The following is a 15,299-nucleotide window of genomic DNA, read 5'->3' as shown; positions in this document are numbered from 1 at the left end:
TATTTTTGGAAATTTGGGCTTTAGGAAATTGTACAGCATTTCATACCCTAGCGAATTCCATAATAACCAACCATGTGCCTTCTAATTGGATGTTTGTTTTGGATTAGTGAAGTAGAAGAATTTTAGGCTCGGGAGGTGAGCACCCAGGAGAATTTGTCTTCTGACTTGGAATAAAAAAAAACCCTCTGAGTATCATTTGCTATGAGAAACTCTTCCCTATGACTATTTATCTAGCATGCTTTTCCTCATTAGGCAGGCTGGTCTATTTATAGTCTATTTATATAATATATGTCTTTACCTCAGAAAATCACTCATATGGGAAAGAAGCTCTTTATGCAGCTGGATGCTGTAAAAATTGTTATTACTAACCAAATATAAGTAAATTATATATTTGGCACATCTTATGAGTATGATTTAATTAATACCATAGCCATGTGTGCCATGTCTTAGTAGCCAACTAGCTCATTTTTTATTTGCTAACTAGCCTTGCTGCATCCCATGTACAGAAATCATATTTGGACAATTTCACATGTGGACTGTGCACAAGATCAGATACAGTGGTAAAAAGCAATTGGCCATGTTATCATAAATAAATATTATCATGTGCTCACTCAAAATATAGGGTCCTTTAGAAATATAGTTGCAAACATTATAATATCTTTTTACATTGGATACATTTTGCTTTTTAAATTTAGCTATCCAACCCATATGATAAAAACCAGCAGCACACGTGAATCTTGTGGAATATGGTAAATTGTAGATGAAAATTGTGAATCAGGGTAACAAAAAACTATGCATCTGTTAAGTTTGCTCCCTAATTGGCCAATTTCTTAAGTAACCGCTAAGCCTAAGGGGCATATTCAATCTTCCGTCTCCCCGCCGCGTTAAAACTAATACCGTTATTACGGTAATAGTAAGCTGGATTTCAGCTCACGGCTCAGGGAGCTGCGAGCTGAAATCCTGCGAGAAAACTATCGTTATAATGTTTTTTACGTGCACTATTACCGTAATAACGGTAATAGTGCGCAGAGCACGAGATTTTTGGCGTTTCCACCGACAATTGAATATGCCCCAATAAGTCTAAAATACAAATGGATCCAATATAAGAACACATTGTGAAGCATTCAAAAATATATCTGTAAACTATCATAATTTATGATAAGTTAAGGCTTTTAACAGCATTTGTATGTAACTTTGTTATCCACTATATTCTACTATATTATTATTGTCTTCCGTTATCAATGATTTACGGTATGCCATGTCCCCTGCAGTATTTTTAACAGTTATATAGCAAACATAAACATCACCCATGATAAAATATATTTAGTTCTACTTAGTATCGACGGGCTTCATAGCAAAACTTGTGTAGGGCCTGGGCTCTGCAATCCTCACTGCCCAGGACCCCCTTATCTTCTCTCAATAGAGTTGGTTACACCCCTGACAGTAGGTGTTCTCTGAGGTCACTGTTTGTTTCAGTGGAAAAATAATACTTATATAATATATATCATTTTTTTCCACTAGAATAATATAACAATAATCTATTTCAAGTCTGGAGAGATTCACAATTCAAACTCAAATGCTAGGATTTTTGCAATTTCTAAATAACTGGTTTCTGCATATTTATTGCTCATTGCTTATTTAGCTTCACATTAAACTGTATATAATTTAAATAAGTCCTTAGTTTTACTTACTATTAAAGGTATTATTAGGAAATTGTAAGCTTGTGAGAAGGGCCATCTTACTTCTAGGTCTGCCTGTATTACCTAGTATTGGTTTGTTACTGTGTATGTTCCCAATTGTAAAGTACTACAGAATTTGTTAGCGCTGTATAAATAAATGTTGTTAATGATGAAAGGGTGGTAGTGTGAAAGGCAAATTTGAATTGGGCTTGGAGTTAATGTCAGTGAAGACAGTTGTAGTAAATATAATTTATTTTGTTGTACTTTTTTTTATTTAAATTATGCATTTAATGATGTATCATTTAGTTGTGTATCTTGGTTGTAGCTAATATAATATTTGACTTTTATGAATGAATAAACATTTATAAAGTCTATCGATGGGCATGGATGATTGTTTTATTCTTCTGTACCTCTTTAAATCCATACATCACAGCTCAATGGAAATATTCCCACTCTTGTTTGATGGTTACTTCTGCATCGTCTACAAAACAAATTGTAAAAATGAATTTTCATGTTTTTGTGGTTCTTCATTTATTCAAGTTTTCACAAGGAATATAATCTTCTCAGATTTACAGTCATAATCTGAGCAAAACAATTAAGATTTTTAGTAAAAAAAGAAGAATGGGAATCCTTCAAAATTGAATCATCTCCCTATCCTTACTGTGCAATTTACAGGTCAATTTTTTAATTAACTGATAAAATGGTAATACATATGCCACATAATTAACTGCAAAGGTCTTCAATTAAACTCTGTTTTGTTGCCAGTTGTGACTGTTTAATGAAAGGTTCTTTTGCCTTTAAGTTAAACTGTATTTGTTGAAATCCCTTTCTTTTTAAATTATGTAGAGTGTAAATTCTTCAAGGTTTAGTGACAATGTCCATTGATCTTCTAGCTTTGGAATGTATTATAATTAAGTTATATTTATTTTCCTTGGTGTTTCTGTAGGATCCTGCAAATCAAAAACCTGGCAGGAAGAAAACTGTTTCCTTCAGCAGCATGCCATCAGAGAAGAAAATAAGCAGTGCCAGTGACTGCATTAGCTTTATGCAAGGGGGGTGTGAACTGAAGAAGGTCCGTCCGAACTCTCGAATCTACAGTCGGTTTTTCACACTGGATACTGATTTGCAGGCTTTACGCTGGGAGCCTTCTAAAAAAGATCCGGAAAAGGCCAAGCTAGACATCTCTGCCATTAAAGAGATACGTCTTGGCAAGAACACAGAAACATTCAGGAATAATGGACTGGCCGACCAAATTTGTGAGGACAGTGCTTTCTCCATAATTCATGGAGAGAACTATGAATCTTTAGACCTGGTAGCAAATTCAGCTGATGTGGCCAATATTTGGGTGTCAGGTCTAAGATACTTAGTCTCTCACAGCAAACAACCACTGGACTTAGTGGAAGGTGGACAGAACACCCCAAGGTTCACATGGTTAAAGTCCATCTTTGAGGCCGCTGATGTAGATGGGAATGGTATTATGCTAGAAGACACAGCGGTTGAGCTGATCAAACAACTCTCACCTGCAATCAAAGAAGCAAAGGTTAGGTTAAAGTTTAAGGAAATCCAAAAGAGTAAAGAAAAGCTTACTACAAGGGTGACCAAAGAAGAATTTTGTGAAGCCTTTAGTGAACTATGTACAAGACCAGAGGTGTATTTTTTACTAGTGCAGATTTCCAAAAATAAAGAGTACTTAGATGCAAATGATCTGTTGTTATTTTTAGAATCCGAGCAAGGAATGACTCAGGTGACTGAAGAAATGTGTTTGGACATTATACACAAGTACGAGCTATCTCAAGAAGGGTGCATAAAAGGATTCCTCACCATTGATGGTTTCACTAAGTACCTGCTGTCACAAGAATGTGATATATTTGATCCAATTCACAAAAAGGTTAGCCAGGACATGACACAACCATTGTCACATTACTATATCAATTCCTCACACAACACATACTTAATTGAAGACCAGTTTAGAGGCCCAGCAGATATTAATGGCTATGTGAGGGCATTAAAAATGGCCTGCAGGAGCATTGAACTTGATGTCAGTGATGGACCAGACAATGAGCCAATAATTTGCAACCGCAACAGCATGACTTCACCACTAGCCTTTCGTAATGTCATTGAGGTTATAAACAAATACGCCTTCATCTCCTCTGAGTTTCCTCTTATTCTTTGCATTGGAAACCACTGCTCAGTACAGCAGCAAAAGATAATGGTACAACACATGAAGAAGATCTTTGGGAGCAAGCTGTACACAGAAATGCCTTTGCCAGCTGAGTCGTACCTTCCCTCTCCTGAAAAGTTAAGAAAGAAAATTATTGTAAAAGGTAAGAAGCTACCTTCAGATTTCGACCTCTTAGAGGGAGACGTAACAGATGAAGATGAGGAGGCTGAAATGTCCCGTCGGATGTCAGAAGACTACTTTGGAGAGCAGAGACTGATCAAACTTTGTAAAGAGCTATCAGACTTGGTATCAATTTGTAAATCAGTGCAATACAAAGATTTTGATGTCTCCATGAAAAACCAAAACTATGGCGAAATTTGCTCATTTAGTGAGAGCCAAGCTAGTCGCATCGCTAATGAGTATCCAGAAGATTTTGTAAACTACAATAAAAAGTTTTTATCAAGAGTATATCCAAGTCCAATGAGGATAGATTCCAGTAATATGAACCCACAAGATTTTTGGAATTGTGGTTGTCAGATTGTAGCTATGAACTTTCAGACTCCAGGCCCAATGATGGACCTCAACATTGGCTGGTTTCTGCAAAATGGGGGTTGTGGGTATGTACTTCGGCCATCCATTATGCGAGATGAAGTATCTTATTTCAGTGCAAACACCAAAGGTGTTGTGCCCGGTGTTTCACCTCAGGTTCTTCACATCAAAATCATCAGTGGACAAAACTTTCCAAAACCAAAAGGTGCATGTGCAAAAGGTGATGTGATTGACCCATATGTGTGCATTGAAATTCATGGCATTCCTGCTGACTGTGCAGAGCAAAGGACTAAGACTGTTCAGCAAAATGGGGACAATCCCATTTTTGATGAGAGCTTTGAATTCCAAATAAACCTCCCAGAGTTGGCCATGGTGCGTTTCATGGTTCTTGATGATGACTACATTGGAGATGAATTTATTGGGCAGTATACTGTACCCATTGATTGCTTACAGCCTGGATACAGACATGTGCCACTGCGCTGTTTTGTTGGAGACACAGTAGAGCATGCTAAACTATTTGTTCACATTGCAATCACCAACAGAGGAGGTGGAGGTAAAGCTCAAAAACGTGGCTTGTCTGCCAGAATAGGAAAGAAAGCCAGGGAGTACACAATGCTAAGGAACACCAGCCTAAAGGTCGTCGATGACATCTTTAAAATTGCTGTTCAACCTCTGAGGGAAGCCACTGATGCCAGGGAAAACATGCAGGTAAGAAGCTCTATCTATGCTTATCTGTGTTGTTTAATAATACTGGACTCCAAAACACTCAAATGTGTTAAATAAGCTTACCTCATACATATCTATCTATATCTCTTCATAGTTACATTATGGGGTTCTCCTGTAATTCACCAAAATTTTAAAACAAGTTAGGGAGATCTTCAAGCTACTTAATAGGGAGAATATGCAAACACAATAGACTATTCATATCAAGGAAAATATACTATATCTCCCAGTTGTTTCTGTTAGGCCATCTGTAGTGTTTTTCATTTTGATTGGAAAAACCTATCCTCCACTGAGGAGTCCTAACAAGGATTAATCAGGCTATTTTGTACATGAATATCTGTGTGAGGACAAACCCATATAATGTTGTGAAATACAGTCGGTAAAGAATTAAATCAAAAGGCTGCCATGGAAATGGCATGTCATATATCGAATGACAGATCAAGTTATTGCAGTCCGTTTGCTTTCACATCACTTCTCTCTATCACTGCCACACACAGGGCTGTCATCTGGGGGTACAGGGAGTACAGCTTGATGTGGACCCAACCAGCTGTGGGCCCAAACAGATTTATTGGGGGAGGGAGGCTCACAGTGAATTAACTGACATGGCTGGCTTCATTTCTAGGCAGCTGCTGCTCCTGAGATGTGAGGGGTGGGGGGAGGGGGGAGGTCCATCTCCACTACCAAGCGTGACTAGAGAGACTAGACGTTGGGTGGGGGCGTTTAGAGGAGCAAAATGTTGGGTAGAGGATAATTTAAAAAAATAAGTGGGGTTGGGTGAAAAAAGGAAGGAAGCGGGCCCTGTCTGTTACAGTCGTACTGGGCCCCAATATTTTTTGCTGGCATCCCTGGCCACACATCCACACATGCCCTTTCACTCATCCTTTCTCTAAATCATTCATTTTGTTTAGTTTTTTTAAGCATGTTATTGTGCTATGGCTTATTGATTATAACATCTAAATCCATCAATGCTAGTGCTATTTATCCTCAAGAATAAGACCTGACAGGGTTCACCTAGGTGAAAGTATTATCAGTGATCTCTCGTTCAATATTCCCCCATTACTTCACATAACATAATCTTTATTTCTGATGAACTGGTCTAGGTCCATCCTGCTCTAACAGACATAATACACTGCAGAATACATCCAATACATAAGTGGAATATAAAATCACAGAAAAAAAAACCTATTCAATTATTGTCATTGGTTATTAATATAGTAATAACAAAACATTAAAACATTTTCCCCCATAAAATTCATATATTAGAATGTTAGGAATGTCTCCCACATGTACCACACATCCTCCTACTGCTTTCATTGTAAAACTATCAAATTACATTCACTTATTATTTTCCATACTGACATTTCTAAATTTCCACACTGCCACTTTCAAATTATCACTTCGACCACTGGTTACTAGGTGTGAAAAAATAATCCCATATTGTATTGTAATGTATGCTATAGACACTAATGTCATGGAGGTTGCTCAACAAATTGGTTTACATTTTGATTTCAGAGCAGAATACTGTTGTACATTGACAACTCAAAACATAATTACTGACACATGTAAGTAGCACAGGTTCTGTGGCTCATTACAACCAGGTAAGATGTGTGTCAGTATTTAAAGGGATACATTAGCAACTTTTCTAATTTAGATAAACCATTTATTAATCCTACTGGAAGCAATGTTTCTGTAGTGTTATAACCCTATTTTTTTCACGTTTTCATTAATTATGTTCGAGACTTAAAATACAATGTTAGAAACTACCAATACAAATGATAAGATGTAAAGGGCATTGTACATTGGCACAAATGAGCAAATCCTGTTCACGACCCTTATTCTCTGTCTCTGCTAATCAATTGTTCTGTTTGCCCCACCCTAGAATGCATTAGTGTCCCTAAAGGAACTTTGTGGACTTCCCACCAGTTCAAGCCTGAAACAGTGCATGGTGTCTTTCGTTTCACGTCTTATGAATAGTGACAACACACCCTCTGTGAACCTAGTCATGAAAGACATGTACCCTTGCTTGGAGTCATTAGGAACGGTACCCGATGTTCAGAAAAAACTGCTTAACGCCTATGATATGGTTGGTATTCAACACTCTAATATGACTTAATACATATATGTTTTGAACTATTTTGTAACATTGTATGAGGTTGTACAAAATTAGTCCCTAATTATTTGCTATGTGGAGCTTTTGCTTTGAGAGATCTATCCCTCTGATGGAATCACCGAATGACAAAGAAACGCGTCACTAACTTTTTACTAATTTACTACATCCTCGCCAAGATCCGTGATTGATATTCTATTTGACATGTTCCATCTAAATACCAATGGGCTGACTAAGGCATCACGAAACAGAGTGGAATTACGATCTAGGATCTCCACCACAACCTCTAAGCAGCAACATCTAGTGCACAAGCCACATAGTGTTTTGAGATTGTGGCATAAATTACAACAGCTTAGGAATCAGTGTTCCATCTGGTTATGGTCCAGAGGGTAAGCTGTTGGCGCTGGCTGTTGAGATCAGACATATTCCTTCTGTGTGACTGATTACTTGACAGAAAATCGGGCTGCCTTCTGTGGATCTTTACCAGCTACCAGTATGGGTAATAGAAGGAACAGATCCTTTACAATGTAGTTTTATGTGGTGGGTGTGTACCTTTGTGTCATCTACAGTAGAGTGTGGGGTATACTTTTAGCCTTTTGCCATCTATCAGATTAAGTAAATAACTTTGACTTGGACTTCAGTTACATAGAACAATTGTTTATTTAGTCTGCTTACTAACCGAATTATAAGCGAACATAAGATCATTGTATGTTATCGTTTAGGAGGATGCTAGTATATATATATATATATATATATATATATATATATATATATATATATATATATTTATTTGGTAAGGTTATATATATAATTAAATAAATATATTTTGTTTTCTTTATCTGTGTTGGTGTGTGACATATAAGTAATATATAGACTACTCTCAGTGATGTACCTTTTTTCCATTTCTAATTATTTGATGAACAAATATTGTGTAACCCACATAATGGTTGCCTTCACTAACTATAGTTGATGGATGCGATAAACACATAGTTACCTCCTCTACAGGGACGTCAGAAAGGTTCCCCGCTTCCTGAGAGAGAAGGCCACCCTCCCGCAACCCATCCACTTTCTTAGTGAAGTGGGCGGGGGCTTCGCTTACGCAAATTCACTCTCATTAGCATATTCATGGCCCCGACCCTACTGCACAATGACACAAATTTCAACTTCAAAAAAGTTTGCCAGGACAGTTTGTGTACTTTAACCAAATCAGTAAATTCTGCAATAAGCTGTGAGAAACACAATAAAATAAATTATTTATTTCTTGTGTAAAAAGAGCTGTTATGAAAACTATTGTATGGTAGTGCTATATAGTTGCCTATCTGGGCAAAGAAGCAATAGAACATCAGTGCTAGGAAGCCACAAAATACAATGTTGCTAATTGAGGCATTTATGCAAAGTTATAGATACCGATGCACAAGAAAATGTTACTGTAATCCATATTAAACAACCAAATCCTGATATTTTTCTTGTTCAGTTTAGAAAATAAAAACAAACATCTGATTAATTATCTGATTGCCAGAGACAGCATTTTTCCTTTTGTACCTGTTTTTCATAAATGTCCTCCAATATATTTAGTAATGAAACACAGAAAATAAAGTATATTTCCCTGCATGAAACAAGGACTAATTTGTGTTATTTTTCCTGCCTGGGACTTAGTAGCGAAATTGCCCTAGAGTAGGTATTACTGTCCTCAGTGTTAAGAACCCCTCTAGCCGGTACAGCACAACCCGGAATCTGCTCTGCCAGTCAGGTGTTCACTTGAGCCCCTAGTGGTGGGGACAGACTTGGCCGCAGACTAGCTGAGGGTCGTGAAGTGTGTACCGATGTGTACCGACTAGGGGGAACCCAGGTAAGCGGAGTGAAGTCCAGGCAAGGGTCAAGGGCCGGCAGCAGACAGGGAATCCAATACATGATCCAGGGTCAAGGGTCATAAGCACGGTAGCAAGGTCCAGATACAGGCAAGAAGGTCAGGGTCACAGGATACACAGGTAGGGTCAAATCCAGGCAAGGGGTCATACACTGGTAATTAGTCCAAACAGGTTTTCACCAATACTAACAGGAGCAGGTTAGCTGACAGGCAGACTGGACGCTATAACCGGCAGGGAGGCTAAGCCCTCCCTGCCTTATATACAGACTTTGGCCAATCAGGGCTTAGCCCTGCAACACATCACAGCCCATGCCCTGACAATAATTAGCCCACAGGCTATCTTAGCGCATGCGCCCGGCTGCATCACTTGCCGGGGCGCACCGCTTGTTACACTCGACGTCCGGCCGTTGCCTTGGCAACGGTCGGGCCCTAGAACCGGAAGTGACGCCCCGGTCGTCATGGAGACGGCCGGGACGTTCACTAGGAACAGGAAGTGAGTCGCGGCGGTGCCCGAGGCCGCCGCGGCTCCTGACACTCAGCATTGTTCTTGGGTTTCCAAAGAGTATCATTGTCGTTTGAGAATCTCAGAATTACCTGGCTCAGCAGTAAATTATCTTTTATCTTGTATCCGAACTACTAATACATGTCTCTGTTGTGATGAATCATTTTAGAAGTTTAATAACAGTGTATGTAGGTCTGTAGAAGAGTAAAATTGATTTCCTCACAGTCTGAGTTGAAGCCAATTACTAGAAGGTCTGGACAGTGGGATTTTTGAAAGGCTGCTTAGAACATTATTTATTAAGAGTTATTGTTGCTGAGATGTCAGTGTTCTATAATGTGTAAATGTAATGAAACTGTGTGTCTTCAGTAATTCTACCAACCTTTCTATGGTGATATAAACTAGCACTGAAGGGGTTACTGCTCTTATTTTACTCTTCTCCAGGTTGTGAGGGGTTATTGCTTGAAAATGGTTTACTGCACATACATTTTTCTATTCCAGTATGCCAGGGGTTATTACATGATATTTATTTTTTATTCAGAGTTAGTCCACATATTTGTCCGATCAAGCATGCACATTTGGACCTGATTTAGAGTTGAGAGTAAATTCAGATATAAGGTGTAATTTTGCACCTTGGCAAAGCCATGTTGTGCTCAAGAGGGGAAACTTAAAATGTGCTTGCAGATTTTGAGTTGGCTCAACACTAAATCTCATGCTAAAATGTGTTTGCGTGCTACATGACTGCATGCAAAATAAATTGTATTTGCACCCCTTACAACATGGTGTATTCAGGTGCTGGATTGCATTTTTTTAAAAAATAGGTCATGTTAGGGGAAAATAACCTTTTTTTCAAGACTTGCCATTTTGAAACATTTACAAAGTTATCGCAAACCTTAGAATGCTGAGGTGGAATCTTCCGCCACAATATTTACCTTGTTGTCTCCTAATAATGGATGCCCATAGGACCATCTGTTACTGTGACTACTGCTGCTGGAGGGCAGACTGCTGTGAAAGTTAACCAGGACAGAGTGAGGTTTGTGATTTCACACTCCACTTCCGATTCTCTGCTTTTTTTATACTGTGATGAAATATGGAGTGTTCTTGTTGCTGCTTCAGATCACTGGCAGGCTCTGATGTCACAGGAACAAAGAGCATTACATATCGTCCCATTAGTAGACACCTATCCCTTATTGTGTATCCCTCTCTGGCAAGAGCATCATTTTATTCTTTTGTGTAATATATTATGTATAATTTATTGTAAGCTTGCTAGCAGGGCCCTCTTACCTCTTTGCATGTAAAGCTCTGCAGAGTATGGTGATGCTACAAAAATATGTAAGTAAATAAATAAAAGCTTCTTAATTTAATCAGCTGCATTTACTGATTTCAGTGCCACCTTTATATGTGTACTTGATTTTACATTTTAAATTATGCTGTATATGTGACATGTATTTTTTTGGGTTACTTTTTCAAATTTATTTTCATATTTTATTTTTTATTCTTATTTTTATTTGATAAGATCTAGTTTATTTGATGGCTCTCCCATTTTTCCAGCACTAAATGATTATGTGTTACCTGGAACCAATTACGCAGTTTCTATTATATCCAGTTTACACGGATGTAATAATGGTAGCAGACAGGAGAGACCTGATAAAAGTATTTTCTGCACTGCCCTGATAACCCCCATCTGCTGGGTGAAGTCCCTGTGTTGTCACTTTCTTTTCAAATAAAGAAGCTGCACATAGCATTTACTCTTTCTGGATCCACGGCTGTCGCTGACAACTTAGACTATCGGCATCCGTGCTCTTTGTGTGACACTAGACACCAAATTCCCAGAATAAGTCTCTAGAACTAGGCTAGTTGTGTTCTTTACTTTTATCAGCCCCCTTTCCCTGAGAGCTGGACTGCTCACCAGTTCTCTGCTGAACCCAGGTCTTGTGCACATGATAATAGAGGTTTATTCTGAGATAGACATTGCCACAGGAGAATATTGAAGACACGAAGGCCAAATGGATGTGTAAGTCCAAATGCAAGACCTGTATAGAGTGCACATAGGTGAAATGCAGAAACTCAGACTGGCCAGAATTAGACAAAACAAGAAACATGTTCAAGGCAGAGATCAGGGCAGGTGACAATTAGGGAAGTGAGGTAGAGTAGAGTTAAGGGCAAGCACCAATCCAAAGAGTAGTCTGTGTCTAGGAAAAGGTCATCGCAGTTGACAATCCAAAGAATTAGAAGCAGAACCAGACAGAGACGACGGTCAACAGAACAATTGAATCAAAACTGGTAACAAACAATAAACCACACTGACTACGTATACTGAACCTATAAAGGACAACGAGGAGTCTAGTTGCCTGCACTTTGAAGGTGCAGGCAGCCAAACTGAACGCTCTGTAGGATTTGGCTATAGTGTGATCACATTATCGCAGAGTACACTATCTGCTCGGCTACTTGAAGCCATCTCTAGCAACCAAGCAGAATAGGGCTCTCAGTGGAATGCCTCTGCACCCACGCTCCTGACACTGAGAAATGCGCAGGCACCATTTTCTGCCAGTTGTTCTAAGAGGCCACTCTCCTAAGTTTTTGTTAGCCTGTCTGCAAGTGTTTAAAGAAATTGACCTTGCCCCACCTGAAAAAGCCTTATCCGCGACATGATATAAACAGCAGGTAGGCACATACCGGGTAGCACATTGATTTAGAGTGTATGTAATATGTTACCACCGATCACATAAGAGAAAGGTGGATGTTACTCATGTTTGTTGAACTTGTTCATTATACAAGCTTCTGCTAAGGAGTGAAGCTGGAGGGGTAATCTCTATAATTTTTTAGTCTGCTGGATATTTGAGCACTCTAACCGGAGGAGGGCCAAGGTTCCTCCCAATCTAAAGGACAAAAGCATTGTCCCTCACTTTTGCATTCCCTGTTCTGTTTGAATGGGAGCCTAGAAGTGATCCTATGTAAGAATAGTGGGAAGATTTTGTTTTACTCTGGCAGATGGCCCAGATAATCCAACTCCCCTGAGATGCGCCTCCATGTAGGAAATGAAAGCGCCACAGGAAAATATAGGGCCACAAATCTGCTTTGTAGGAACATTCTCAAATAGCCATGTATGCTCTATAGTTACCAGGGCACTCTTTCAGGGCAATACAGCGATGCCTTAATGACTAGTTTCAACTGGAACTATTGCTTTAGCCAACCACACAGTTGATCCAATCTGCTGCATTGACAACCTGCAGGAGTTTTACATTCAAACTCCAACCTGTAAGCCCTTTAACAACATGGAAATGTAGGCCTCTATAAGGATGTGTTTATCTGGAATAAGGGAGTTCTCTGGCCTGGGCCAACTGTGGTTTTGTTACATGGGTGAGAAGAAAGTTATTGTAAAAATAAAGAATTCTGTAATTCTCTTCAAACAAATCATGCCCTCAGCCTTTGAATCTTTAACAGTTTGGCCTTTAAATTCAATAAGGATGTTTTGGCTGGCTGCACGTCTTATAATTACTTATTTTTTCTCTTCATGAATGAACTGTGTCAAGCACCTTAAAAGGGAAGACAGAGAGGCTTTTACACTTTGATTTTTCCTCCGTATGAAATTTGTCTTGACAAGGGTATAGAGAGCTGCTGTAATAATGCTATTACTCATGCTGTGGGGCATTTAACATACTTTATTTCAAAACAAGTTGTATCTGCTTGTACAAGACAAATTGTGTAAAAGTGTGTCACTGTGACTTAATTGTGCTGCTATACCTGGCATAATTAGTACATTGTCATTATTTACTGTTTGCTAAACCTGCATACATCTATATTATTTATTTTCTCCCAGACAAGGCTAACTAATCACTGTGTCACTACATTACAAGGCAAGGCTTTTTTAGAAATAGCTCTGACTCTGCCCATTCAGTTGGCTAAAAATATATTTTGGGCTCCTCTCAACTCTATAAACACACATCACACACGCAGAGCAGCCAGCGTGAGCTGATGACAGCTTTGTAATGAGTGTGTTATCCTTGCTGTCTAAATAATGCTAACACACAGAGCTTCAAATAGGTCATTTCCAGGATGTAGGCTGCCACAGGATGCTCCCCTGTGCTAATATAGATGATAGACCCAAAGAAAGCAGCGTTGGGGTTTATCAAAGGAACAATACACCTAGTGAGAATTATTACTATTATTGTTAATCTGTTACATCATCATCATGGATAAAAGCAATTGTATACTCTGGTCATATGTTCCAATTATACATGTAAACTTGTCATCTTTATGTCCTCCAATAAAAAGACCTATAAAACCTAGGAAAGTGGCCTATTTTTCCAGTATTAGTTCCCTTACATCATCAGGCATGATTTACCCAGCTGCAAATGCTTAAAGGGATAACCACAGGAAAGGAGTTTTGACATTTTGCCTGAACTAAGAAAGCGAGTTTTCAAAATTAATAAGGGGCACTCACAATAGGCAAAATTGTACATTTATTTTGCAAATAGTTTTTTGGGAAAACATAAATACAGGGCAGGTGCTAGCAAAGCTTTTCACAGTGACAATTTGTTTCTTGTCCAATATGAAACAAACATTATTGAAAAGTATATCAAGCGTACTGAATGTATGTGCTGTAGTCGTAACAACCTTCCATGTCAAGATATGTATACTGTACAGTCCTAATGAGCCTATCCACCAGTCACATTGCATATTATCTGCAGGTGCTCATCGGTCTTACATGTGTCTGTCAGTGTGTCTTGTCATGCTGTCTTATGCTTAGTGGAGCTCATATAGAATTGGACTTATAGGGGGGAATTCAATTCCCCCCCAGAGTATCGCAGCGCTAGTTGAAACTACCGTAATAACGGTATTTAAGCCCACTATCACCATTATTACGGTAATAGTGCGCTTAAACAGTACTTCTTACAGTAACGCGGCCAATTGAATTCCCCCCATTGTATTGTATTTTTAAGCCGCATTGTAAGCGTAAATGTACAGACTTGTATGTCTGACTGGATGCCCTTGAGATTCATCCTACTTAACGTGTGCATGTAAATATGCTTTTTTGTACGTCTTTTTTTCCTACTTACGTTCTGAGCACACCTCTAAATGAGCCCCAATATGCTATTATTATTATTATTATTATCATATATTTGTAAGGCGCCACAAGGTTTCCGCAGCACCTTACACGCACAAACAGTAGACTATACAGGGTGAAACAGTACAGAACAATAAACAAAAAATACCAATACTTCAGAAACTCCAGGCAGGCTAATGCTATATAAGAGTAAACGTCGTTAGTGTACAATGTCTTTCATTTGGAAAAGAATAAATTGTTTTTATTTTTATTTCATGGCATACATTTGCTGTTAAGATAATTGCTGTGGAGATAATTCTGTCAGCACAATCCTTTTAATGCACATTGTACAAAGTATCACTTGTGTCATATATACAGTCATGGCCAAATGTTTTGAGAATGACACAAATATTATTTTTAACAAAGTTTGCTGCCTCAGTTTTTATGATGGCAATTTGCATATACTCCAGAATGTCATGAAGAGTGATCAGATGAATTGCAATTAATTTCAAAGTCCCTCTTTGTCATGACAATGAACTTTATCCCAAAAACAACATTTTCACTGCATTTCAGCCCTGCCCCAAAAGGATCAGCTGACATCAGGTCAGTGATTCTCTCATTAACACAGGTGAGAGTGTTGGCGAGGACAAGGCTGGAGATCACTCTA

At 38.6% G+C, this 15,299-nt stretch overlaps 1 protein-coding gene across 1 annotated transcript in view; it reads left to right on the top strand.

Moving 5' to 3' along the window:
• Nucleotides 1-15,299, top strand: part of PLCL1 (phospholipase C like 1 (inactive)) — a 308,994-nt gene that overhangs the window by 183,702 nt on the left and 109,993 nt on the right. The window contains exons 2-3 of the mRNA XM_075180082.1: nt 2,626-5,097; nt 6,992-7,195. Of these exons, the coding sequence (XP_075036183.1) occupies nt 2,626-5,097; nt 6,992-7,195 (2,676 nt within the window). The remainder of the gene's footprint in view (nt 1-2,625; nt 5,098-6,991; nt 7,196-15,299) is intronic.

The sequence above is a fragment of the Mixophyes fleayi genome, chromosome 7 (genome assembly GCF_038048845.1).
Source record: "Mixophyes fleayi isolate aMixFle1 chromosome 7, aMixFle1.hap1, whole genome shotgun sequence".
Taxonomy (NCBI): domain Eukaryota; kingdom Metazoa; phylum Chordata; class Amphibia; order Anura; family Limnodynastidae; genus Mixophyes; species Mixophyes fleayi.
Note: the sequence above shows the minus strand (reverse complement) of the source record. Positions and strands in the feature narration are given on the sequence as shown.